A 25,133-nucleotide genomic window follows, 5' to 3' on the forward strand; every position below is an offset into this window, starting at 1 on the left:
TCTGAGAAATTAATATTTGTACTTTAGCAATACTACAAATTCATCAATAATTTGTAGATTATAAACAATATATAATTTTTAATAGCATTACTAATTATTTATTTGGTGGTAACCAAAAATATTCAAGGACAGTTTTCTGCTTATTCTTTTAAGGAGGCCTAACAGATTAGCTGCAGTACCTGTGTTTCTGAGGTACGAGAACCGTGTAAATCCTATTTAATGAGTATCCCAGCTTCTCGGAAAAGGTATACTCAGGTAATGCGCTTCTAAAATTCCTAGGTAGCCGAACCTGTTCTATAAATACCAAGACTGGCTAGATATGAGTTCAGTTGCAGTTTTATCCTCAAAGACGATTCATATACTCTTACTCCAGTCTCGTCGAGGAAGCTAAAAGTGTTTTCAAAATGAAATTCTTGGTGAGTGCTTTTATAGTTGATGCTAGGGAACAGATTTTTTAAAATCTTTGGGTCTTTAGATTTTCTGTCTGGTTGCTCTGTTTGCCATAGCCTCGGCGCGTCCCCAGTTCGGATTCGGTGGATATGGAGGCGGTATTGAGCAGCAACAACAGCAGGCCGGTTTTGGACAAGGATTCGGTGGTTTCGGTTCCTTTGGACAGCAGCAGCAGCAGGAAAGTTTTGGCGGAAATGGAAACTTTGGTGGTCAGCAGCAACAAGAATTTGGTGGTTTCGGCGGTTTTTACGGTTAAAAACTAATAAACTGATAATTTGTCTTATAAGTAAATTTATTAAAAAACTAAATGCAAAACTAACTAACGTGTTTTTTGAAATTCTGCGTAGTTATAAATGTGGGTTAAGCTGATTTTTTGATCTCCCCTTAATTGGTTACTGCGACACTACAAGCATTAATATATACATATTATTTTCATTCAACTTTTTTTTATTTAATAATTATAAATTTTGTTCTGGTCTCCAGTAGCCCACTTTAAGTAATTATGATTGGGAATTTTTTCGAAAAAATATATACATATATTCGATGAAACTCTCAATCATAACTACCGCACAATTTTATAGAACCCATTAGCACTGCTACATGGACAGTAACTGACCTCCTGCTCCTGGATCTCCGTCATGTCCTGTCCTGGATTTTGGGAATCGTTATGGTAATATGTATTTTTCGGGACATCTGCCAAGCTGCAACTTTCTTTCTTGAACCGGAAACTGGAGTCATATAGGACTCTAACCTCGCCATCGTTGATTTCTTTGGGGGCACATAGACAGCGGAAAGGATCTTCAGATTTCAAAATGGGAACGTCTTTATCATGGTAAAGATGGGTACTACAAGTACAGTCTGCATCCGCGGTATCTTTGGCCTTTGGTTTTTGGGATTTTCTATTCCAATGGAAAAATCCGCTACGCTTCGAGGGTTTTTTACTGCTATCTTCTTTAACACTTTTTTCAATTCTAGCATTGGCTGGATCTTTATCAATATCCCTTTGCGATTCTTCTTCCAAGTTTTCATTCTGCGGCCGTTTGTTCTTTGTTTTGAAACAGAGGAACCCTCCAGATTTTGTTGATCGAGGGGATTTTCTTTCCCTTTCTTTGGAATTTTCCTGGGAATTTTCCGTTCGTTGAATAAATGCGGGTCCCCTTGATTTTGAAGCGCTTACCTCTTTCTTTTTTTCTGTGGGACAACTAGATTTTGAAGGAGTATTTTCTTTAGGTTCGCGGGAAATCTTATTCTTTTTTCTAAAACAGCTAAATCCACTCGATTTAGAATGAGTTTTTTCATTTATTTTCATTTTTGTTTCCTGATCAGACCTTGATTCATTATCATTTTTCGGAGGCTTTAAACAAGAACTAAATATTGAAGATTTAGATTTCTTTCTTTCCGTATCTCTTTCTTCTATAAATTCTTCACTTTTGCAATCGCATGGAGGGTCATGATTTTGGGATTCTATTTCAGATATGCAAACAGAGGAATATTTCAATAAAAGGGACTTGTCTTCAGTTTGAGCAACGAATGGGCACTCTTGAGCACATTTCTGAGATTTGTTTTTCTCTTCCTCCTTGAATTTTTCGAAATTTTTCAAAATATGCTTATCGTAGCTGGTTAAAATGGGATCTGTTACTAAAGGGTTATCTCTGTGTTTGGCATAAACTGGTGCTGGTATATTAGGGGGCATGCACATGGTTCTTAGTATTAAGTTTTCCTTGGATTCGTGCATATCACTTGCTTCCACATTACGTAAATTACAGTGCCTATGAATGGCCTGACGATCCCTTTTAAGAGGGACAAAATTCTCGCATGAAGTGCAGATTCTAGTTTCAATTTGATCCATATAGTAATTATCTGATTTTCCACTTCTTTGGCGACTTCTATTTTTGGGAATTTTCTTGCATTTACGAAGATCGGTGAAGAGAACTCGATGGCGGTAAGGGCAATCTTCAAAACAAGAATCTGAATCGTAGCTTATATCCCATTGATCCTTTTCAGGAGCCATTGCCATCCTTTCATTTGTCCTATAGACAACCTGTTGTTTGGGACAATGGTACTTACTGTCAGGTTCTTTTAGTCTATCTGGGCATTTTGGATTATTACAGATATCAATATCATTAGTTTTTAGTCGCTGATTATAGCTTTTGGTGTTTAAATCTGTATCTTTTTTGCTCTGCAACTTACTATTTCTTTGTTCCCTTTGAAAATTTCCTTGACCTGTTGCTTTTTGTTCGCTATATACTGTTTGCCTTTCCGAAGTACTTTTATATTCATTTGTAACCCTATAAGTACCACCTTTATCAGAACATTGTGCGTTACAGGACAAATCTTTCGTATATTTCTTCTCCTCATTTTTGAGAACAGGACATTTTGGGTTCTCACAGACTTGATAAGTTTGATTTTGGGGAATATTTTGGTATCGCTGCCGATTATAACCATTCTCTTCGTATTCATATTCTGCAACTGGATTTTTTCCATAGACTTTGGGGTTTTTATCGTTTTGCGATGATTGTCTTGCAGAACTGATTTTACCCGACTTACCATCCCCATATCCATATTCATTCCCTGCCCTATTCATTGGTTTTGTACTTTTACAAAATTCATTTCCACACTTCTTTTCCGAAGAGCATTTTTTATCGTTTTTTGAATATTTATTTCGATCCTTATTTATACCTGCTTTAGCGGTACATTCTGAATTCCTACAAATATGCCCTTTCGTGCTTTTTTCAACATTGTCCGTCCAGTACATAGTTCTATTTTGCGTAGAATGCTTATCTTTTTGCGAAGTTACTTTAGATTTTAAATTATCTGGGCAGTTTGGATTGGCGCATGTTGTAGTTCCTGCCCCAGTGTTCCTTCGATTTTTTTGATTGGGAGAATATTTTTGATAAGGACAATCTTCAAGGCAGAACTTTTTATCGACTTCGTTTTGTGGGCAATTTTGTAGTTGTGCTCTTCTGGGCGAAGAAATCTTTAAAGATTTTTCATTATTTTTTGGTTCTCTATATGTTTGATGTATTACGTCGTCGTTTCTGCTTCCATGTCTTCGCCCCACTTTATTTGGGCATTGTGAATTGCTGCAAACATCCTCTTTGATGTCTATCTTCTTGGAATATCTATCTGTTCTATCCAAACACTTTGAATTCGAGTAAAATTCTGAAGCATTTGTAGCTTGAAATGGTTCACGATTATTTCTAGATTTAACTACTTGTTCCTCCCTCTTGTGTCTATTCAATACTGTCACTCGTGGACCTCCTTGTTTAATTTCACCTTGATTGGAAAAGTTTGGCCTTGTAGGGCAATTCGGTGAGCACTGTGCAGTTTGGAAATAATTTTTAGTCATTTGGCTTCTAGGATGATTAGAGCAAACGCGATTTCCAGAGTGATCTACGGACACGCCTTCATGTGGGTTTTTCGAAAGTATTTTTCTGTCGGGCCGTTCGCATAGTTCTTGTTGATATAATGCTTCATCGGTCTGATGGTTAAGAGAATTTCTGTAAAAATTCATTCCGGGATTGTTTGTGTAGTCCAAAGAAGGATCTAAAAAATTCTGACAGCCCTTTCCTTGTTCAGATCTAGCTGTATCGTTTATAATTGTGTTCTTTTCGGAACAATATGGATTTCCACAAAAGTCTTCGTAATTATAAGCGTTGCCACTCATTTGAAAAGTTTCATTTAAAACACAATCCGGGTCGCACTCTGGTTGGTAATTTTCCTTTGAGTAATGTTGAGAACTATGTGCTTTGGGGTAATTTGGATTTTTTGAAGACCTGGAGAATTGACCGGCTGATTCACAAAAGGGATTATCGCATGCCTGTGTATGATCTTCATAGTTTCTGCCTCTATTGGCTGTTGTTTCACCTGTACAGTATTGATCGCCGACTTGGAAGGTTACTATTCCTTGATTGTTTTCAACTGGTGGATTCTCAGGTCGCTTGCTAATTTCTGACTTAAGTGCAGTGCCATTTTCACTTCCCTTTTGCGCATCAGGACATTCGTAATTATAAGCGTTGCCACTCATTTGAAAAGTTTCATTTAAAACACAATCCGGGTCGCACTCTGTTTGGTAATTTTCTTTTGAGTTATGTATAGTACTATGTGCTTTTGGATAATTTGGATTTTCCCACGACCTGGAGAATTGCCTGGCTGATTCACAAAAAGGATTATCGCATGCTTGTGTAGGATCTTCATAGTTTCTGACTCTATTGGGTGTTGTTTCACCTGCACAGTATTGATCGCTGACTTGGAAGGTTACTATTCCTTGATTATTTTCAACTGGTGAATGCTCAGGTCGTTTGCTAGTTTCTGAATTAAGTGCAATCCCAAGACATTCAGGATTGCACCTCGACAGGATTTCCGTTTGACCAGCTCTATTCGAATTGGGGTCATTTTGACTGTTCCAGGATTTGAAGTAATCTAAGGCATATGGACAAGTGGAATTGTTACATATTTGTAAAGGCTCTTGGACACCACTTTTTTGATTAGGTATATAAGTTTCTGGACGTATTTCTGGGCGGTCCTGTAAGGACATTTCTCCATTTCTTTGTTCTTGGTCTGGATCATTTATAATTTGACAAGGACAACATGGACTTTTGCTTGTTACATTGGGAGTTTGTCTTTCTGAATTTGAGGTAGTTTTGGAAACCGGGCTATATGGTGATTCCATTTTTGGTTGGCCTGTCGAAACATTCTGTAGATGGTCCTGCATCTGGGGATTATTTCTACTGCACTGGGAATTTAAACAGAATCTATTAAAACTCTGGTTTATGCTTTGATTTTTATAGTCCGCCGTTGGGTAATGGTTTTGTCCATGGTCAAGGGGTTTCTGGGTTCGATATGGTTGACTTTTTCGTTCGCATATTTCCTCTGGGTAACCGTATTCTGTTTGTCTAGATGTTCTTACATTATTATATGGTTCATTTCCTAAGGAACCATTATTAAAGGAATCCTGAAGTGTCCTTCCGTTAATTGTGTTGCCTTGATAAGTTGCATTATTTTGGAAAGGCTCTTGGCCTTTGAAATATGTATACGAATTAGATGGACACATGCACGATGGGTTTCCGTTTCCGTTTGAGGCACTTCTTTCACTGTAAGCAAACTTATGACCTAAATTCGTTGGCCTTTCGTTATAGTGGATTTGTTGAGAGGTATCCTCGTTGAAGGAGTATTGATTTTGGAAAGGACCAACACGCTGACCATATGCTTCTCTTTCCATACGGAATGGTTTTCGCTGACGAGAATAAGGTTTTGCCCCTTCTTTATCTGCTGTCTTTGAATTTTCATACCTTCCGAATCCTTTTCTTGAATTTATTTGCTTTTGCAGACCGGCCACAGTTTTTTGAAGAATATTTAAAATTTCCCTCACGTCACAATTGTCAGTTTGGGACGAGTCTCGTTTTAGGATTTTGTCTTTACTCACTGACTTGCTTATTGCATCTTGATTCTTTGCATCTGATCTTTTGCATTGGCAATTTTCACACACTTGGCTTTTTGTTGTAGGTTTCTTCACAGATCTTTTTCTAGAACTACTTCTACTGCAGCAACTGCAACCTCTACTACTTTTTCGTTTTTTCGTACTAACTGGTTTCTTGTTTTTCGGAGCAGTCACTTTGGGCAATACAGTTTCTGAGCTGGATTGTACTAGATGTTCTTGGTCTTCCTGGGATTCAATTACAAGGGAATTGGATTGCACAGCTCTTAAGCCCTTAGCTTTTGCTGTTTGTGCCTTAAAATCATCTTGATTTATGGGTTGGGACTGAAAATTAGTTTTATCCGATTTTGTTTGGTTCTGGTTCTGATTTTTAGGTTCTGCTGATTTTGATTGTACTACCTGGCTTTGACCTTCGTGTGATTCAATCAAATGCGAATTGGATGTCGCTGTTCCTGTCTTGGATCTTTTCGATCTTGGTTGCTCTTGATGTCCTTCCAGAAACACAGTAGATGTCTGAGTTACTGCCACAATGCATTTGGGCGTGGTAGGATACCTATATCCATTTCCCATTTCGAAGGAACCACGAAATGAATCTTTATTACCATCAGATCGTCTTGGGGCTTTAATTGAAATAAAAAATTAACTAATTAGGCAGACTGTTTTAATCACTTAAATGCAAAAGGTACCTTGTCTACGGGATCTCCTATGCATCTGATTGTAATTGGGTTGTGCATCGTGCCTTTTTCTTGGAGTATCTGAGTCATCCTGATCACAGTACGGATATTCATTAGTTGTAGCTTGATAGAAATTTGAAGAATTTCGTCCGTCGTCTTGATATATATTTTGTTTTCCACATTTACCATGGCACATCCTTTCTTCGCATCCCCCCTTATTATTGCGATTAACAAAGTTTTCTAAAGAAACTTGGCTTGGGTTTGTAGTTAATTTATTTCTTCCATAAAATTCCCTTGGGGTCTCAATTAAAGAATCGTACGGAACTTCTAAGTACTTACGGCCCTGGCACTTCAATGGCCTTTCTCTTACTTTTTTCCTTTCATATGGAGAATTGAATATCTTTCTTTGAATTTCCCGGTCTTGATCCATATTTTTGTTTTGACGCACTGGTAGGTTTTCATAATTTCTACTGGCCATATATTCTTGGACTTCCGAATTGCTGGGCATTTTGAATCGCCACTTGGTATCTGCATTTGTGGGTGGCTTGCTTACCTTCTCTATTTTGTTTAGATGATCATACCGACTTGGTATCTTTACCTCGTACTCAGAACCCATTTCAATTTCCGTGTCCGAGGGACTATAACCGCCATAGTTACTGTAAGTTGGTCCTGAAATGTGTTCCTTACACCTACAAAAATCCGTAGAGTTCTCGCTACTTCTTGATGGAGTTTTGAAAACCTTTCGCTGTGGCTTATATTCCTCCCCACTGTTAACCCTCTTCTTCAATTTCTGAAGTCCCTCTGGAGCTGGAGGTTTCCTTTCTTCTGAGCAATTCCTTGTTTCATCTTCGCTGATTGTCTGGGTTTCGGCCACCGAAACCGCTTTGTTTTTCTTGAACCGCTTCCTAGCCTTCTTTTCGATAGTGCACTGACAGGAATTATCCGACTTCAGTGGCGTACTAAGTTGATGATCATAAGGGGTGCGATTGAGAATCGAACAGTTGATAATCTCGTCCAGCGATCCTGTAGAAACCTTTTTCAGTTCCTCTTTGGCTCTACTGATATTAAGTTGCCAGGTGGATGGGTAATTGCTGGTACTATAACGCGACCGAGAGCTGCCCCTGGAATGTTCTTTGGTTTTTAAACTGTGACCACTTAATGCCCGCTTGTCCTCTGAAAAGAGAAAAGTAGGTCAGCCCTTAACTGTGATAAACTCAGCACCTATAAATATACCACTTGGCTTCAGTTTCCCCCACGAAAGTGAGTCCCTCGATTGAAGCTCACATCCTGGCAGATTTCCTGCCGTCTTTCTCTCCCGCAAAACTTTAAGTGTATTGGATGCCAAAATCCTGTGCAGTTTCATAGCTGCTCTCGACGAGGATCTCTCCTGAATTCCATTGACCCGTGTGGGATCCCTGCTCAATGGGGGAGATACCACGGCACCATGATCCAGGCCTCCACTAACGCTTTTGGCTAAGGCTCGTCGCAGGAGGATTTGCTGAGCAGTGCGACGCCTTTTGGCTTGGCCAGTCATTTCTAAAGGGCGAAGTTCAAGAACGGGAGCTCAGAGGTTCAGTTACATTGTTGGATTTATCTGACAGATAGAAAAAAGCAACCGCATTCGAAAAAATAAACGAAGGAGGTATGTAAGATGATCCTTTTGCTTTTACTGCGGGTCAAAAGGGGCACACAGAAATACAAATTTCATTGATAAAGGGCTCTATTGATTACAATTCCGAATTATTTATATTTTCTTAACTTCCTCTGAGATTCCCAACAAGTATCAGATGGCGTCAAAAAAAACATGCAAAGGCTTTTTGGCACCACCTAAGTAAATGTTGAGGATCTGTACAGGTTATGGCTTTCATTTAACTTCTTGGGGGGAGAATTTCAAAAGCGATAACATCCTTCACAGTTGTAGTCGCAGGTGTAGCAGCTCTTTGGGACAGGTGCGCAGCTGCAGGGTTTATAGCACGGGTTGCAGAATGGACTGCGTCCGTAGTCCAGACATCTCGGCTTGGGATTTAGGACAAACGGAGGATTGGCGAACCGATCGTAGTAGACTTTGGGTGCCCACTTCTTTCGCTTCCTGCGACGCTTCTTCTTCAAGTAGCATATGCACTCGGCGTTGGGTATAAGCTTACGAAGAGTTTGCTCCAAGTTTGTGAGATCGCACTCGCAGCCAAACTCCTTGGGAAACTCATTCCCGGCCACACAGGTGCATTTGCCCTCTTGATTGCACGTGCACTCCGCGTCCTCGTCGAAGGATTCATCGTTTTCCGCATCGGGAGATGGAGCACATTTGCAACAGCGACAGGTATTCGCCTTCCCACTTGAGATACAAATTGGCACCTGTTACGGATGTATGGATGTTTATATTGCCATTGTACCGCGAATGCTACATATCATACCTGTATGCACCTGTACGTCTTGTTTTTGGCATCGGTCACAGTTACTTCCCGGATATCCGGCGGGCTTCCTCTTTTCGATAAATATTCCAAAGTATTGGGTGGTGTTCCCATATTTCCACTTTTTCCCAGTCCTTGATTGTCTATTTCGTTTCCGCGAGGTCTCAGATTACTACCCATCATGCTTGGACCTTGACAACTACAAGTATTTCCGACTCCCCTGCCTACCAGGCGCTTAAAACTCTTTCTTTTGGTGGTTTGCTGGTCATAATTTTCGTGGGGACTTTGTGTTTCCTCCGGAGGAGGAGACTGTTGTTTTTCAGGATCTGGACACTGGCAATTTCGTCGGGTTTCGGGTTGGCGATTTAAATTTTGTTCCTCGACACAGGCACCATCGTAGTATCTGAAATATGAATGGAGATGATAGATCAAATTGAAATAGTAAGCATAGTAGTAGTAACATTTTACCCTCTTGGCTGCCCACTCCAGTCATTTCGATTGTTTTGATACGCTTCGCTATAAATAACAAAAAATAACTTAAATAAAATATACAACCTAAGCAGAAATTTAATGTTTTTAAATACCTATATCGGCGCCTGTCACTGTGGGAAAAGAAAAGTTAGGTGTTACTTTTACTTTATAAAATGACTTACTAGTAAGCATATTCATTCTCATTCTGGGGTCTTGGTCTTCCTCTGGGTCCTGTTCCATTTCCAGGTCCAGACGGTGGGAAATAATAGCTGAGTAAACAAAACATAATTAATATTTAACATAATTTTGTGAAAATGTAGCTTATATATAAATTCTTTAGTTTTGTATGCCCAAATGGTTTCGAAACTTACCCTTGTCCCGGTCCGGGATAACCTCTGGGTCCCCGACCAGGATATCCTCTGGGTCCCGGACCAGGACATCCTCTCGGTCCCGGACCAGGATATCCTCTCGGTCCCGGACCAGGATATCCTCCGGGTCCCTGACCTGGATATCCTCTGGGTCCGGGACCTGGATATCCTCTGGGTCCGGGAGCTGGATATCCCCTGGGTCCCGGAACTGAGTATTGTTGGCCTGGATACTCCAAACTTTGTCCTTGGCCATACGGTGGTGGATCGTTCTTGCTAAAAAAAAATATATTCACCTATGGCTTTCAAAGTGCTAGCTTCTATGACTCACTTGACTACGATCAGCAGGATGGTGGGTTGAGCTTGAGGCTGTGCTGTATCCCGCGGTGGTAAATTCTCTTCCTTACGTGGCGAAATACTGCCCCCCCTATTGGGAGCTGGAGTAGTGCCACCGCGCTGAGTGGGAGAAGAAGCCCCATCGTAAACTGGACTGCTGACCCCACTTCGGTTTGGGGTATAAGCCACTTCATCTGGATTACTTTGGTGATTTTTGTAATGATTGGTCTGCTTTTCATTGGATTCCGCAAGGGTAATCACACTCTCGGCTGATTGAAATGTGGAAATGTGATGGGTGTTTTCTCTATCAGTCTTGCGATCAGCCGTGAATCCAACGGGCTCCGGCCAGGGAAGGAAATCGGAGTGCCTCAGTACACAGTTCTTGCAGCGACAGGCGCTCTTCTCCGGCTTCTCAATCGGGTGTTCACAGAACATAATGGCATCTGGTTGGCATCACTACCAACTTCCTAACCCAAGCCCCTTCAAAGATCTGTTTGTAAGAGAGTCGAAAGTATACAAAATTTCGAATCTATTAAATTTGATGGGACTGTAAAAGATTGCTTTAAGGTCATTTTGCTCCAATATTATTGACTCCTTTTAAAGTTTATATATTGGAGCGTTTCTGATTGATCCTGTCTTTGGGCCTTATTAAATGCTTTGAATTCCTCTTGACCTTAGATATTGTCGAGGTAAATACTTTCCTTATTGGATCCGTTCCCGCCGATGTTATGTTTGGTTGCACCTGCACTCCCTTGTTGCATTGGACATTTTCAAACATAACTTTATGGATTCCTGGCGAATTTACCCTTTGATTTTCACCTTTCGCATTATTTCGCTGTTTTAAGGAGGACGTTTTGCAGATCCTTACAATATTTGTTGGATTCCGGTGTGTTTCGGCATTAAGCTCTGTAGTGCTGACCGCCATATTGCTGGTGGCTATGATATTTACAAAACTATTTTCACTGTTTGGTTCAGGGTCAGTTCGATGGGCTTGATCCTCCGAAGTCGTTAGCATTTTCTGCTCCAATTCCTTAAAGTAGTCCTGCTCCACTTCCAGCTCAGCTAGCTTATTGCTAGCACTTCGATACCAGTCATCATCGTCCACCTGCTCCTCTTCCTCCATGTAGGAATATGTGAGGTTTCCCCCTCCTTGACGATAATCGCAGCTAGATCTATAACTGGATGTTCGAGGGGAATCTAGCAAGTACATGGATTCCCCAGTAGGACGGTAATACTCCCCGTGATCGTCCCCTTCTTCGTCTGATTTAATACTCGGTGGTGGGGCCTTGAGACATGGAGGAGGATATCCAGTTGATGTCAGGGAGTTTGCAGTTTCTTCGTTTTCCTGCCCCAATGAATAGACATCCTGGCTTTTAAGTGCGCCGCAATGATCTCTACAGCATTCTCTTGGACACCACATGGTTGTGCCAGCATCCTTTTTGGATGTTTGTTGGATTTCTGTGAGGTTATTCCTACTTGACAGATCCTCGGTACTACTTCCTTGATTCTGCATATGTACGTAGGTAGTGGACTTTGACAGACGTTTCCGTTTTCGCTCCTTTAACCAAGGCAAACGTTCGAGATGGGATTTCTTTTGAATATAATTTTCTGGAAAGGGATAGTTATCAAAAGATGGACACGGTGGAACCGATTGAACGATTAGCGGTTGCACGGGCAGCTGCAACACCTGGATCGCTGGTAGTTTGCCCCGCAACTGGTTTATTTGATTAAGGCTAGCCTGCATTTCCTGTTGCTTGAAATAATTGCCTATATAGTTGTTTATCCGGTCAATTGCTTCACACATAACATCGGTTAGAACTGAATGATGGTTTGCTTGAGAGCTAGAGGATTGATCTTCATTATTCTCGCTGGTATTAGACTTATCATGATGTTCTTCTAGTATTTCGACCTTTTTGTCTTGCAATAAGCTATCTAATCCCAGTAAAATATCCCCGATCTCATGAGCAACATGCGGTTTGGTTGTATCGCACGTTTCTTCCGGTGGAAGTGAGTTTACAGTATCATATTCATACCTTTCCCCCGCATCTAAACGGTTAAAGGGCGGAAATATATTTTCATAAACATTGGGCATTGCGTTGGTGCTAAAATCGAATCCCCATTGGTGTCCCATCTGCATGGGGTCATACATCGGAGGATAAGTTATAAAGTAGGGATCCCTTCTTCGTCTTCTTCGAGTCCTTGGCGCCACAAAGCCATTTGCTTCGATATTAAAGCTCAATCGACGGGTTCTTCGCATCGTGGTGGTTCGGTTTACAATGGGTGCAGCGGTATCCAGTCTCATCTGGGATCTTCGTTGCCTCTCCAACATTTCTAAAAACCCTCTTATCAACAATAGAGTGCTCACTTGCCACTAGCAGGTGAAAAACTAATATTTTAAATGAAAATTTTGACAGCTTGTCTAAAAAAGTGAATACACTTCACGTAGAGCTAAAAATATATGATTACAAAGGAAGGTTCACTAATTACAGCAGCAACTTAGAATTTAAATCTTTAGTTAAGCACAAAGAATTTCTTTATTTGTCTTCTAAAGTTTGTTGTTTGTTTAAGAAGTGCTTATATAATGAGTTAAGAATGAATGCAAGTATAAATAAGTGTGAGTAATCACTGCAGTTCAGCGGAATCGAATGAAGTATGGAATTTTAAAAATAATGTTTGAATCGGAAATCGATCTTCACTTCTTCAGGCCCATTGGCTTGTTGCGCACTCCGATGCGGGTATTCTCGCCGGGGATCTGGCTGCGAAAATGAGCCCACTCCTTCTGGTAGTACTGAAATAATGCCACCGGATCGCAGTGCATGGATTTGCGACGTTGGCGAACTAAACGGGTAAAGAGGAGAATGACTATTAAGTTATTTAAAAACAACAATTTGATAAAGATTACTTACCCGAAGCAGATCTCCGATTGGAGGCGCTACGCGGATGCGACTTGCTCCGGCGGCGGCGTTGCATCCTGAGACGGTCTTCATTAGCCTCTGACTCGCTGCTAGAAATAGATGGTTCCTTTTCCCGGCGGGTCTTGCTGCGGCTGCGACGCCTTCCGTTCACCTGAGATTTTTCGGGAACTAAATTCTTAGCCGACATTGGAGGCACGGAAGCATCCATCAGGAGTTTTTCCTTAAAAAGGCGAGCTAAGTCCGCAAAGCTGGCCCCACCAACGGAGCGCTCCCTTAGATCGTCATCCTTGTCAGTCTTGCACTCCTTCTCCTTGGCAGATGGACACGGACATGATGGAGCCGCATTCTCCTTATCCTTCTCCGAACTTAGTTTGGCACGCGAGCTGACGGTGCCGCGCTTATGCAGGCCGCTGAAATCGCTCTCCTTTGCGTTCTCCGCCAGGCGTTCCTCATGCTTGATGAGCTTGCGCAAGTCTATATTGGGATGGGATCGGATTAAAGAAGTGGCCATTAGCAGGGAAATGAGGATAGCGGGTATGAGATAGGTGCGGTGAATCAGGATGGCAAGATGTAACTAGAAAATGACGTGCAGTTAAAAGTTCGACTAACCGAATCTGAAAGTTTATAAAAACTGGACACCCACTATGCATCCTAAGAATATGAAACTTTGACCCAGATCAGAAGAGAGAATTACCGAACGTATTTTATGATTGACGTTACTTTCAGCCCATGCGATGTGCATTCAATAAATTAAAACTTTCCTTTGTATGTTTAATTGAATATTTAATTTAATTTACTCTTTGTTTTAATATTTTTACAATTGCTTTTGGTTTTTTGTTTAAAGTTAATTTTCTTCTGTTACATAGTTTACGTTTTTCTCCTTTTTTATTTTGCTTGAGCGTTGACTTTGATAATAGTACATAGCTAAGAAAATGATTTCCACAGTTAAAAACAAAAACGATAAATGGAATCTTTACTACTTAAAAACTAGGTTGAAAATGAGAGGTTCTGGAATAGTCCGAATTGGTTGATGAGAATTATTTGTGGGGGGCAGGGAATTTGAGCTAAACTAAGATTAAACTAAGGCTTATGTACGTATTTCCGTGTGTGATTTTGTGTGGGTTTTTATTATGCTACACTTAGCTGATAAATGGGATGAACTCTTCTCACGATCTAACTCGATTACATTTGACGGACTTGATTTGACATTTAGAGTTTTCAGAAAACATTATTTGCTATTCGCTTTTACACAATTTTGGCAGTGGTGCTTTGTCTCAAACGAGTATATTAAATGGGTACATTAGACCGTTTATCATTTAACTTCCACTTTGCCAAATGTAATCAGAAATTAAAACTGGAAAAATTACTGAATCGAAATCGCTGGTTTTTGTGGTTTTGGAGGGATTTGTGGCCTAAAAATACCTAAAAACTGAAACTTATTACTCATCGTGGCTGTACACACTAAAAGCTATACGTGATTGGTGCTGAATGATGCGTTTCTTGATCTGGATGATGATTAGATGACACAGGGTGCTCAGCGACGGTATCGAAAGCGTCGGAATGGCGCCCTCAGTCGCCTGCAGGTGACACGCACCTCCTTCTTCAGGAACTGCGAGATGGCCAATGACTTCACGGCGGCCGTCGCCGCTTCGGCGGCACAGCTGCTCGCCGCCTTTCCACTATTTGGTGGCGCATACTTGGAGATGTCAAACTTCCGCTTCGGCGTCGTCTGGTGTGGGCAATGCTCATGCGAATCGCCTGCCTGGGTGTTGCTTAAATCCAAATCGGTATCCAAACCGTCAGAGGATACCGTGAATATGTCGGAATTGTCACCCAACTTCTCACTTGGCGAAATACAGCTGCCTAGACTTCCGTTCAGCTGGGGAGTTCTTCTCTGATGCTGCTGAACTGGCCCGGTACTTGGTGTGGAGGTGGCCTGAAGTCGCTGACCATTATGCAGGGTGAGCAAGAGTTTTTTGCCCTGTGAAGAGTCTTCAGGCGGCGTGGTTACCGATATCGAAGGTATTCGAGCTCTTTTTTCAGGAGGCTCAGTTTTCTGCATGCCCATGTCCTGCTCTTCGTAGGCATCTTCGAAAACATCTTCGTCGTCCTCCTCCTCCTCCTCTTCTTCTTCCTCGACATCCGCATCAGTTGCTTCGATTTCCGCCTCAACATCCTGCTGCTGATCCACAGAATCCGCCATGGTTTCATCTTCGTCGGGCAGACTTTCCATTTCATCCGCCTGCGGTTCAGCCTGCTCATCAACATCGGTCGCTGGCGGAGTCATCACGGCATCTTCCCGGGAATTCTGTTTATCATCAGCAGGTGATCCACCAGAGGGCGAGTTTCCGCCTCCTTCATCATCTTCATCGTCTTTGCTTAGCAGATTTTCTCTCGTCGCAGAAGTCGTTGTAGTTGTGGTAGTGGTTGTGGTCTGTTCCTCTTCCGTTTCCATTGGCTCCTGCTTTATAGGGTGTAGCTCAGCAAGACCCATTTTCTGGAAATTAATTCGCTCATCTGGCAAATTTCGACTGCCACCTAAACCACCTGCGTTCCGTCTTCTCTGAGCTTTAGGCCAGCCCGTGCGATTGGACTTCAGACTCTTCCTTTTCCTATAATAGCTGGCATATAGATTGAGATTACTTATTCGTCGACCGGGTGGGTTTCCTCTGGATACATCTTCATCATCATCTCCACTCCCTCCACTTCCCATTATTAAGTCGCACAAGTCAAACTCGCTTGTAAAGCAATCAGTAGGTGGTGGAGTTTGTGGTGTGTTAACAAGTCTTTCTTCTCGTCCTTCAGACTCCGCCTCCGGTGATATCTGGTCATCATCTATATCGTACTCTTTGCCAGCTAGCTCCAGGTATTTGTCTAACTGCCAGGCAACGAAACCTGGATTGCAATACTGACGGGCTTGATCCAAAGCTTTAAGGGCACACGGTTCCATTTCGTATTCGAGCAATCCCTTCTTGCTGGGCAATTTGCGGACTCCACGAAACGCACCCGTTCCGGCAAGATGTTGGGTAGTCGGTCGCACTGTGCCTGCAACCGAAGGATTAACTCTTTTTTTCCGCTTACCCAGAAGCGCACTTGCTGAGGATTCCCTTTGACTGGTTGCGAATTCCAATCGGCGCGAGTAAATTTGACTCTGATTACGAGCCGCAGGTGTCAGGCGGCGACTTCTGATGGGTGAAGAAATTGCGGGCGTAGGAACTGGCGCTGGCGGGGAATGATCATATTTGTTTTGCCCCCGCCTCATTCTCTTTACTGTCTCGCTAATCTCGGTGGCAAATCGAAGTTCCTCAACAGGAGTGGCAGCTTGAGAACGAGTAGTTCGGGGAGATGAAGGTGCTACTGGTTCCTGTTTTATAGGAGTTTTGAGCTTTGGTGCAGGTACAGGAGGAGGTGGCTCTTCTGCTTCTGAGTTCGTTTTACTTTGTGAGTCCTGACGCTGCCTTATAATGCAACTGACCAAAGCCAGAGTAGAAGCATGTTCTCTAGGGGATTTTCTGGGTGGTAATTCGGCAATCCGGGCCAGCTGCTTATTCCTGCAGGTTATGCCGCTCCGTTGACTGTTGCTGCAGCTTGAACTAGACGTGCTCCTCACTCTCTCTATCAGCTGCACTCTATCCCCCATAGAACCCGAGGCAAACTCCCTTTCCAGTAATTCTGGGGTGCTCGCCTTGCTATCACATTTGGCTGTGGCAGTGGCCGAGGAATTTCCCTCCAACTGCTGCAGTTGCTCCTGTTCCTGCTGATAACGTTGGAGAAGGTGAAGCTTTTTGTTCTTGTAGGTCGCGGAGGAGGAAGAGGACTGGACTTCCTCCTCCTTCTTAACTTCCTTCTTGGGCGCGGGCTTCTGATCTTCCAGCTTGATCTGCTCTCCCTTATCCTGCTTTACTTCACTTGCCTCGCGGCATAAAGCACAACTGTGTGCTGGCAATGTTTTGGCCATGGGTATGGGACCCATTTCATAGGGCAGTTTCCTATAGTTAGTGCTACCATAATACGTGTAATAGTTCTCTTCACCAGCGTCCTGTCGCAGAAAAACTCTATTCCAAAGCTCTCCACTTGGCAACGATTCGAATGTATACTGCATTCCCTGAAGTCTTTCGCTTTTACTGCAATCAAAGAATAAATCTATCGCTGGTGGCACTGCCTTCGTTTGTTTAACTTTACTTTTCGTGGGACTTGACGGTTTCTGGCTCTTAGCGCGGCTTCTCGAAGGAGATTTTTTGACCTCCGTTAGCTCAAGCTCTCCGGCACTACGATTAATGGTTAATCTGGAAAGCCGCCTCGCTGCTCGTTGTTCACGAGTATCCGCTGATTTACGAGGAGCTGCCGTAATTCTTCGTTGACTACCAGCAATGTAGTCTTCATCGCTACCACTACTGCAACTACTGTCCACCTCCTCATCTAATTCTTTATCTAATACGTCTTCCAGATCTTCCAACTCCTTCACTTTCTGCTCTTCGATAACTTCCTTCTTTATTTTTATTTTGGGCTTTACTAATTCCCCCATCCTATCCTCCAGTTTATTGGCCATTTTTCGGCAAGTTGTCTGCCTTAGCTGCTGCTGCTGATGACTGCTGGCGGTGGCTGCTGTCACAATAGCCGTAGCTGTGCGACTGCTCTTCCTGGTGGCCACCAATTGCTCCTGCTTTATCTTGATCTTTAGCTGCGGTTGAGGCCCTTCTTCTGGCTGGATGGGGGCGCTTGGAAAGCGCTGCTGGTTACTATTGCTACTACTACTCCCTGTTGATAATTGGCGTTGGAAAACCTCCTGCGGCGCTGCTCCTCCTACTTTTCTTCGCCTTCCCACTGCTTGAGCTCGCTTGCGTATGCTAGAAGTAGGTAATCCTGAAGATTCCTTAGTTTCTGCTTCGCTGGTGCTAGTGTCTAGGCTGGCGGAGGAGATACTGTATCTGCCTCTTACATCCGAGGTGGTTTGTCGATCGACATCCGTGGGCAACTCACTGCTGCTCCTTGTGGTTGGTACCGCTGTCCTGGGAAACATAAAGTTCTCTGCCTCTCCATTCAGTCGTTGTAACTCTGTTTGTCGGATTTTTTGGAACTTTACAATCAGAGAGGGCGAATCCACTTGGTTGGGAGGTCTTCCTCGCCCTCTGGGAGGCGTAGCACATTCCTCCCTAGTTTCTACTACTTTATAAATAGAAGAAGGCGGCAACATGGCTCTCTTTATGGGTGACAGACCGGAGTTCTGTGTTTTCCTTCGTCCTGAATTCGTTGTTGGCGTTGCTGCGGCTGTTGTTGGATGTTCCTGACGCTGAAGCTCAGAAAGACTACCAGGTGAATTTCCCTGAACCTTCTTGCCACTAGGGGAAGGCGTTTGAGGTGATGCCACTGCAACTCCTTGAAACTTTTCTGACGAATGCTTTCCCTTGGTTATCCTTTTGGACTTCTCCCGCAACGCTGGCGATGGCCTCTGACGGGGACTCTGCAACTCCTCATTACTCAACGATTCATCGACATCCATGTCAAGTTCACTCTCTACGGGCTCCTCCTCCAGGAACCTATTCACATCCGCCGAACTTTGAATTAGAGTGTCTAGAGCCAGAAAATTATCCGAATTCTTGGCAAAGAGCTCGTGATCTTTGCTCTGCAAATGGATATTCAGGATATCGTACTCCAATTTACAGATCTCACACACTCCACCTTGTTTTTCGCTCGAATCTATTGGTTCGCGACAATTGGATCGCGGACTATTCGGTATCGCAGACTGTTTTTTAACTTCCTGCAGAGAAGGATGCTGGAGTGGCTTTGATTCCCCAGCAGCTTGTTTGTCTTTCTGTGATGTGCGTGAACGCAAAGGCTTGCGGGTCATGCTATGCTCCTTATCCTTGGTCTTCGACTTTGTTAGTAGTCGAAAGGCGCCGTCTTCGCTGCTTAAATCTATCTTTGGCCAGTCGTCTGGCTGCTTGATAAGATGGTAGTAAGGTCTATAATTACGCTTGACGGATTCAATCTTCACATACTGCTTTTTTAGCTGTATATGATGGGGGCTAGCTGATGCTGATCCTCCTCCACCTTCCTTCTTACCCTCAAGGTATTGCTTAAGCTCGGTCTGAATGCGCTTTATAAAGCGTTGGGCATAATCCGTCTGCCAGATGGTATAGCTTCGTTTTAGGGATGTCGTGGGTGTGCTATTGCCACTGTTTACCACTCCAACCGTGCTCCTCCGCACGCGACTCAGTATTGCATCCGCTCTTGATTGCCTCTGATTCGGTTTTCTTGCCGAACCATCATTTTGCTGGTAGTGATTCGTAGGGGTGCTTGGTGTGTTAGGTGTACCTGGTGTTCCGGGGGTTCCGCCTATGACCTCTGGCTTATCAGTGACAAAATGTGTTATATCGTCACTGAGAAAGAACTCGAGATGTCCACCCAAAGCTTTGATGTCGGACTCAATGCGCTTTGCTAACTGATGATCGCAAATGTCCAGGTAGAACTTAAAGTGGCACAGGGGGCGTTTGCTCTTTATGACCTTTACTTTAGGAGGAGTTGCTGCTGTTGCGGAAGCTGCTGCTGTTGAGTGGCTAGTTGTTGTTGCGAGTCTGCTGGCGCTTTGTTTGTCCGACTGCGGTTGCATACCTTCTGGCGCAAATTAGCTGCAGCCAACGGACCCAGAATTAAAGAGAAAAGAAATTGCAGAAACGCCATTAATTAAAATTTATTTTGAAGGGCTGAGCTACAGTCGAATTTCAACAAATTAAAGCTTTAGCAATTTCTACCAAATTCACAAAGTAAAAAATAGGTGTATGCTTTATGTAGAGTTTAATTTAATGAAACTTTAGATTTTACAATTGCACTAAAAAATAAATTTAAAAATCAGACCATAAAAATGATTATTTACAAAAAAAATTGAGCGACACTAATATTAAGATCAACTTATTACATCCAAACACGTTGTAAATGTTCTTATAAAATACAAATATTTAAAAACATTTTAATAAAAACAGGAACCGCTCTTATTAATTTTCCCTCCAATTTTAGTTGAAATGAAGTTGTACCAGTCTAAAGCTGTAGTTATAACCATAGATTTAATTGGTTTGCTTTTTAATTTTTATTCAAAATTCGACCGTAGCTGGAAATCCAACACCAACCGCGTTTTAAACTTGATTGCCACGAAAAATGATATAAAACAAATAAATCACTGTGGGAGAAATCCTACTCCCGGTGGTTCTTCTTCTTCTTGTTCCTCGTACGTTTCCCGATGTGTGTTATGCAATTTTGCATTCGGATACACACAAATCAAATCAATAACTGCACTTGGATGCATTTCGGTATGTATTGCCTAAAAGGCCATCGAGTGTTAAGTGTGAGTTAATTTATTTTAATTCCAAACTAAATGGGAACACAGAAACACAACCCAAGCGGGTGGAAGAAGAAGAAGCAGCAGCTGTGCTGCAGCATAGAGCTGCCAGGTCGGGGGGCTACGCTTAGCGAGGCGTTGCCAGCACGCGGAAAAATTAGGGGTGACACAGCTGCAATATAATTGTACTGTATTGCTGCGTTTGATTAAAAACCAGTTATATTTATAATCTTCCTAAAGTAAAAACACAAAACAGGCACGAAAACACATGTGGAAGAATAGTGATTCAAGAATGAACTAACAGTTGGTGCTGACACTTATTCTTAGTCACTCATTCTAACATCGGCTTGCATATAAGCTCTTTTAATAAATTATACTTTCTATATTAAAAAATGATTCTTTCATTTTATAAAATCACCCTAACAAATATATGTATGCATCTTATCGTTGTGTTTCTTGCTAATTTGCGCAATATGGCTTATCACATTCCATTCATATTTGTTGTTTTGGTTTTTTACGTCTCCCAAAAAACAATGCGAATGAGCTGACAAAGGCATAATGGCCGATGACCGATATTAAACTCATAATGACAATTAGTCCGGCAACCCTGCCGTGTTCAGTACTAACCCATTCGTAAATACTTGCAGATAAATTGTATGCCTAGCCAATATGCACTGACGCGCGTCAATATATATATAACCTGAAAAACGAGCACATCAGCACGCTGCGCTGGCACTTTTTTCTGCCCTCGCTTTATATTTGCCATTACAAAACGAAACGTTGGCGCAAAGAGAAACGAAAGAAACCCTAGTGGCAACCCTCAAGCGGTAGCAGCAGCAACAACAACAAAGGAAAAATAAGAAAAAGAGTAGGAGCGCACAAGGAGTAAAGCGAAAAATAACACGAAAAACGCACAAAACACAAAAAGAGAGTGGAGGGAAAAAACAACACACACACAGACTTCATGTATACAGTTGCGTTGGAACTTATAGCACTTTAAATTTAAAATAACCGAAATAGACATTTTAATGAGTCACACTTTTGTGCATTAGGTAAATAAAATATATTCTGTAAGACAATTTTCTTATTAATATTGCAAAATCAAATTGCACATAGACATTTCCCTAACGCTTTACCCGCTGCTGTACGAGTACATATATATGTTTGTGGATGAAATTCATGTGAAGTTGCGGATGAAGCTTACAATGTGGTGGAGGCCGAAACACACGAGCAAACGCAGAAAAGCAGGCCCAGGGCAGCAGCAACAACAACTATGACTAGCAAGCTAAACACAAAAAACACACAGAACAGTGGGGTCACAAGAGCCATGTGTTTAGGATTTTTACTGAAATGTATTTATGCCACAGTACGTGAACCTTGCCAAAGCAGTTTTCCTTCGATGTCGGGCCGGCCTTAATTCGATTATTCCTAAATTTGTGGTCCGTATGAATTTTGTTGCTGCAAACCACTGTGCCATGGGTATGTATAGTGTGTTGTTCACAATTTCCAAGTAATACTCGTTTTTATATTTTCTTTTTTCCATTGCTCCGTATTTCTGCCTGTGCCGCTGCTCTTTTTCTTGCCTGTGCTTTGTACGCACGTTCGTTGGGGGAATAAAAACAAATTGAAATGGTGACGAATCGTTTGAAATTTAGCCGAAAAGCCGCAACCTGCACAAAACATTGTGCATAAAAAATAACAAACCAAAAACAATCACACACACACGCACGCACACACACTTGTACGGATTGCTTACCTTTTAGAAATTCACGGAGTTGCTCGGCTGATATGTTCCTATAGCCCAAATCATTTAGATACTGGAGAATGGCCCGTGCATCCAATGGCAAATGTGACATTTTACTTTTCGCCAAGTAGAGCAATCGTTCTTGATATTCGTATTGTAAATTATTTTTTGTTTATATTCCACCCTCACACATACACACGCGCGCGCACTCAAGCACACACAACACACGCACACGAATGCAAAATCGCCGTTCGTTTGGTTTCTCTTTCTCGTTTGTTTCGTTCGCTTCTTCTTCCTTTTGCTCGTATTCGTCTTCGTGCGCCGACAATCGACCAATTTTCACTGTACTTTTGCTCTGCGTTGGCCGTTTTCGAGTTTATACTTGCATTTACTTGCGTCAAGTTAATCAGTTGCAATGACTAAATATACACAACTGTAAGGGAACGATCGGTTTAAGCGTCTATATGCCTTCGTTCGCCCGTCGTTCGTTTGCTAACGCCTTTGTTATTTTTATGCTTTTTATCAGGATTCCGCGGTCGGGTGGTCGCCAATTCGATTGTGCACGCACAGTTCGAGTGTCGAAATTGGGCCTTTTCCTATTTTCACATATTTCCTCGCTAGTTTTATAACAATTTTCACCAATTGAAAATAAAGTGTACACGGACAGAGCAGCGCACACACGCTCGGCAACCAAATTTTCGTCGTGTTATCGATAACTACGCTGGCTGGCGATGGTCGATGGTTGAAAAGCGGCGTGACTGAGTCGCGGTCACATATCGTTCTAAGAGAAAAAGTCACGGATTAATGGTTTAGTTTAGGTCTAGTACAATTTTTATTCGTTTTTCGTGACGAGAGACATAAATTATTCATATAGATTTATATATTTATTCAAATATATACACCAATGTACTTTCAATTTTGTTAACATGCATCTATGATATATATCATATATATAAAATTTGTACAGGTCCTTGGGTTTTTTAAATATGAATCCAAGACCCACAAGCAAAGCTATCATTATTATTTTAATTTCATTATTTAAATGATTTTATATAATATTAGTTGATATATTTCAGTTAAAACAATCCAAAAAACCATTCTTCGAATGTTGCGATTTGAAACATCGTCAACGAAGGCTATCGCCATGTATCGATGAGCAACGACAGTCCGTCCCTAACAGCAACGCGAAAGGTTTTTGTCTTGCTTTCTTGTTGCTTTGTGTGATTCTCGAGTCTCTGTTCTGCGTCTGCGTCCCGTTCTCGTGGCAACGAACTGATTTCGCCCCGCGTTCGTGCTCAATCGTAAATTCGAAATAAATTAAAAATGTCTCGCAGTTCGTACCTGTTGTGTGTGCTGTTTTTAGGTGAGCGAAAGAGAGGGAGAAAAATGAAGAAATCGCCTCGCGATCAGATTTTACGGATACGTATCTCGTTATTGCAGGCGCCAGCTGCTTGGTTTTTAGTGCGAGTGCAGCGCGGAACAATCGAAGGGGTTACAAGGCCACGGAGCCGCCCACCACCACCCAGCCCCCGCCGACGGCCAAGGAGTATCTGGACAGTCAACCCGGAATCTCCACATTCGGCATCATCGCCATCATCTTCACCGTTATCGTTCTCTGCCTCGTCTTCTACTACGGCATCATTTGCTACCCCTTACTCTGTCGCGATGAGAAGAAATATCGGTTTATGGACGTATCCTCGACCATTACCGCCGCCACATCGCGATCCATTCAGTCCATAGAGAACTATCCCGACCAGAAGCACCACCATACGTTGGCCTGATTCGAGGTGTAGTGGTTTAGTAGTACTTCTATTTAGTAACGCGAAAAAGACTTAAATGCCAGCCAGAAACGAAAATCCATTAGTATGACTACAGATTTAGGTCCTAAGTCTTAACAAGAAATATCTCGAATTTTATCTCTATATACCCTTTTTAAATTTCCTATATTTTTGATCGAATTTCGTAACAAAACAGTACTGCATATAGCAATAACCAGTTGAGGAGTTCGCTGGAAAGGGAATTAATCATTCATAATTGTAAATTGGGTTTCCTACGCATCCCCGACTGTTTCTTTATCTGTTGCTTCTCTTAATCCCGGACTCAACAAGTTTGGCCTGTCCTCTGGCCCTTTTTCCTTGTCCCTCCTGCATCTTTGGCCTTTTTTTATTTCTTTTAATGCAGGTAGTTTTAGCCGTTTACTCACCGCTGTGTTTTCTGTTCTTTTTTGTTTGTGGGACAGAGCCAAATTGTGGCAATTGAGTCACGTTGCCTGGTTGTTTCTTTCGAAATCCAAGGGAATTTAGCGATCTTTTTTGTACCTTCTTCACGCAACCCAATTTGCATTAAGAATCCGAATCGTACTAACAGACGAACTCTTTGTGATGCCTCGAATTTTCCAATACATTTTTAAACGCCGATTCGCGTCCCTTTATACACAGGTTGTACTTAAATCGAAACCAAGTACTTAATTAATATACCATGCCAATCATAGTTTAAGCGCCAATTTGCCACCACGAATACATTTAAGAAATCTTCAGTTTGTGCATTTAGACCAGCATGAGTATCCTTCTATATATTGTGTCAAAAATACGTTTTTAGACGTTATCTAGCATTAAGTCTATCAAATTTTATATACAAATCTTTTTTGGACCTTTTTATGTGAGTTTTACATAAAATAAATGGTTTTACCGCAGCAAACGGTAAAATTCTCACACATTTTATTGGAATTTGGGGTGTTAATGAACTAATTCTTCTGTATTCTATATTAAGTTCATTGATTTATAAAAACTTTATATTTATACAGCGCTACGTTGGAATACATTTTTAAAAAACAAATGTGTATATCACTTGTTGATTCTTGGATGTAATGGTGCTATAGAGTTTTTGAAGAAATCAAACATATTTGATGATTCATTAAAAAAAAAAAATAACTGAAGAATGAACTATACTTAAGCCAAATACATTTTGATGAGGAAGATAATTTGAACTGAAGTTTACAGA

General features: G+C 41.9%; 7 protein-coding genes across 7 annotated transcripts; 2 read left to right on the forward strand and 5 right to left on the reverse strand.

Annotated features, from left to right (window-relative positions):
• Positions 1 to 280: 280 nt before the first annotated feature.
• Positions 281 to 769, forward strand: LOC6732509 (neuropeptide-like protein 31). Its single transcript, XM_002079593.4, has 2 exons — positions 281 to 416; positions 476 to 769. The coding sequence occupies exons 1-2, from the start codon at positions 405 to 407 to the stop codon at positions 704 to 706; spliced, it is 243 nt and encodes an 80-aa protein (XP_002079629.1). The 5' UTR covers positions 281 to 404; the 3' UTR covers positions 707 to 769.
• On the reverse strand, positions 660 to 8,103 carry LOC6732510. The gene is made up of 3 exons (XM_016178207.3): positions 7,795 to 8,103; positions 6,574 to 7,734; positions 660 to 6,507 (listed from the first exon to the last, which is right to left on the reverse strand). Exons 1-3 carry the CDS (start codon positions 8,093 to 8,095, stop codon positions 1,013 to 1,015), a joined length of 6,957 nt encoding a protein of 2,318 aa, XP_016025164.1. The 5' UTR covers positions 8,096 to 8,103; the 3' UTR covers positions 660 to 1,012.
• A 185-nt stretch (positions 8,104 to 8,288) lies between these two features.
• LOC6732512 (uncharacterized protein CG42266) lies at positions 8,289 to 10,576 on the reverse strand. Its single transcript, XM_016178206.3, has 7 exons — positions 10,137 to 10,576; positions 9,812 to 10,081; positions 9,623 to 9,709; positions 9,554 to 9,571; positions 9,438 to 9,485; positions 8,973 to 9,372; positions 8,289 to 8,913 (listed from the first exon to the last, which is right to left on the reverse strand). Exons 1-7 carry the CDS (start codon positions 10,574 to 10,576, stop codon positions 8,452 to 8,454), a joined length of 1,725 nt encoding a protein of 574 aa, XP_016025165.1. The 3' UTR covers positions 8,289 to 8,451.
• A 169-nt stretch (positions 10,577 to 10,745) lies between these two features.
• On the reverse strand, positions 10,746 to 12,605 carry LOC6732513. The gene has a single exon (XM_002079597.4). It carries the CDS (start codon positions 12,468 to 12,470, stop codon positions 10,746 to 10,748), a length of 1,725 nt encoding a protein of 574 aa, XP_002079633.1. The 5' UTR covers positions 12,471 to 12,605.
• A 46-nt stretch (positions 12,606 to 12,651) lies between these two features.
• Positions 12,652 to 22,279, reverse strand: LOC6732514. Its single transcript, XM_002079598.2, has 3 exons — positions 22,146 to 22,279; positions 13,048 to 13,530; positions 12,652 to 12,979 (listed from the first exon to the last, which is right to left on the reverse strand). The coding sequence occupies exons 1-3, from the start codon at positions 22,243 to 22,245 to the stop codon at positions 12,834 to 12,836; spliced, it is 729 nt and encodes a 242-aa protein (XP_002079634.2). The 5' UTR covers positions 22,246 to 22,279; the 3' UTR covers positions 12,652 to 12,833.
• Positions 13,945 to 22,285, reverse strand: LOC6732515 (protein chiffon). Its single transcript, XM_016178205.2, has 2 exons — positions 22,146 to 22,285; positions 13,945 to 19,685 (listed from the first exon to the last, which is right to left on the reverse strand). The coding sequence occupies exon 2, from the start codon at positions 19,664 to 19,666 to the stop codon at positions 14,591 to 14,593; it is 5,076 nt and encodes a 1,691-aa protein (XP_016025168.2). The 5' UTR covers positions 19,667 to 19,685; positions 22,146 to 22,285; the 3' UTR covers positions 13,945 to 14,590.
• A 970-nt stretch (positions 22,286 to 23,255) lies between these two features.
• On the forward strand, positions 23,256 to 24,848 carry LOC27209467. Its single transcript, XM_016184893.3, has 2 exons — positions 23,256 to 23,496; positions 23,574 to 24,848. The coding sequence occupies exons 1-2, from the start codon at positions 23,457 to 23,459 to the stop codon at positions 23,912 to 23,914; spliced, it is 381 nt and encodes a 126-aa protein (XP_016025169.1). The 5' UTR covers positions 23,256 to 23,456; the 3' UTR covers positions 23,915 to 24,848.
• Positions 24,849 to 25,133: the final 285 nt, after the last annotated feature.

This window comes from Drosophila simulans, chromosome 2L (genome assembly GCF_016746395.2).
Source record: "Drosophila simulans strain w501 chromosome 2L, Prin_Dsim_3.1, whole genome shotgun sequence".
Lineage (NCBI taxonomy): Eukaryota > Metazoa > Arthropoda > Insecta > Diptera > Drosophilidae > Drosophila > Drosophila simulans.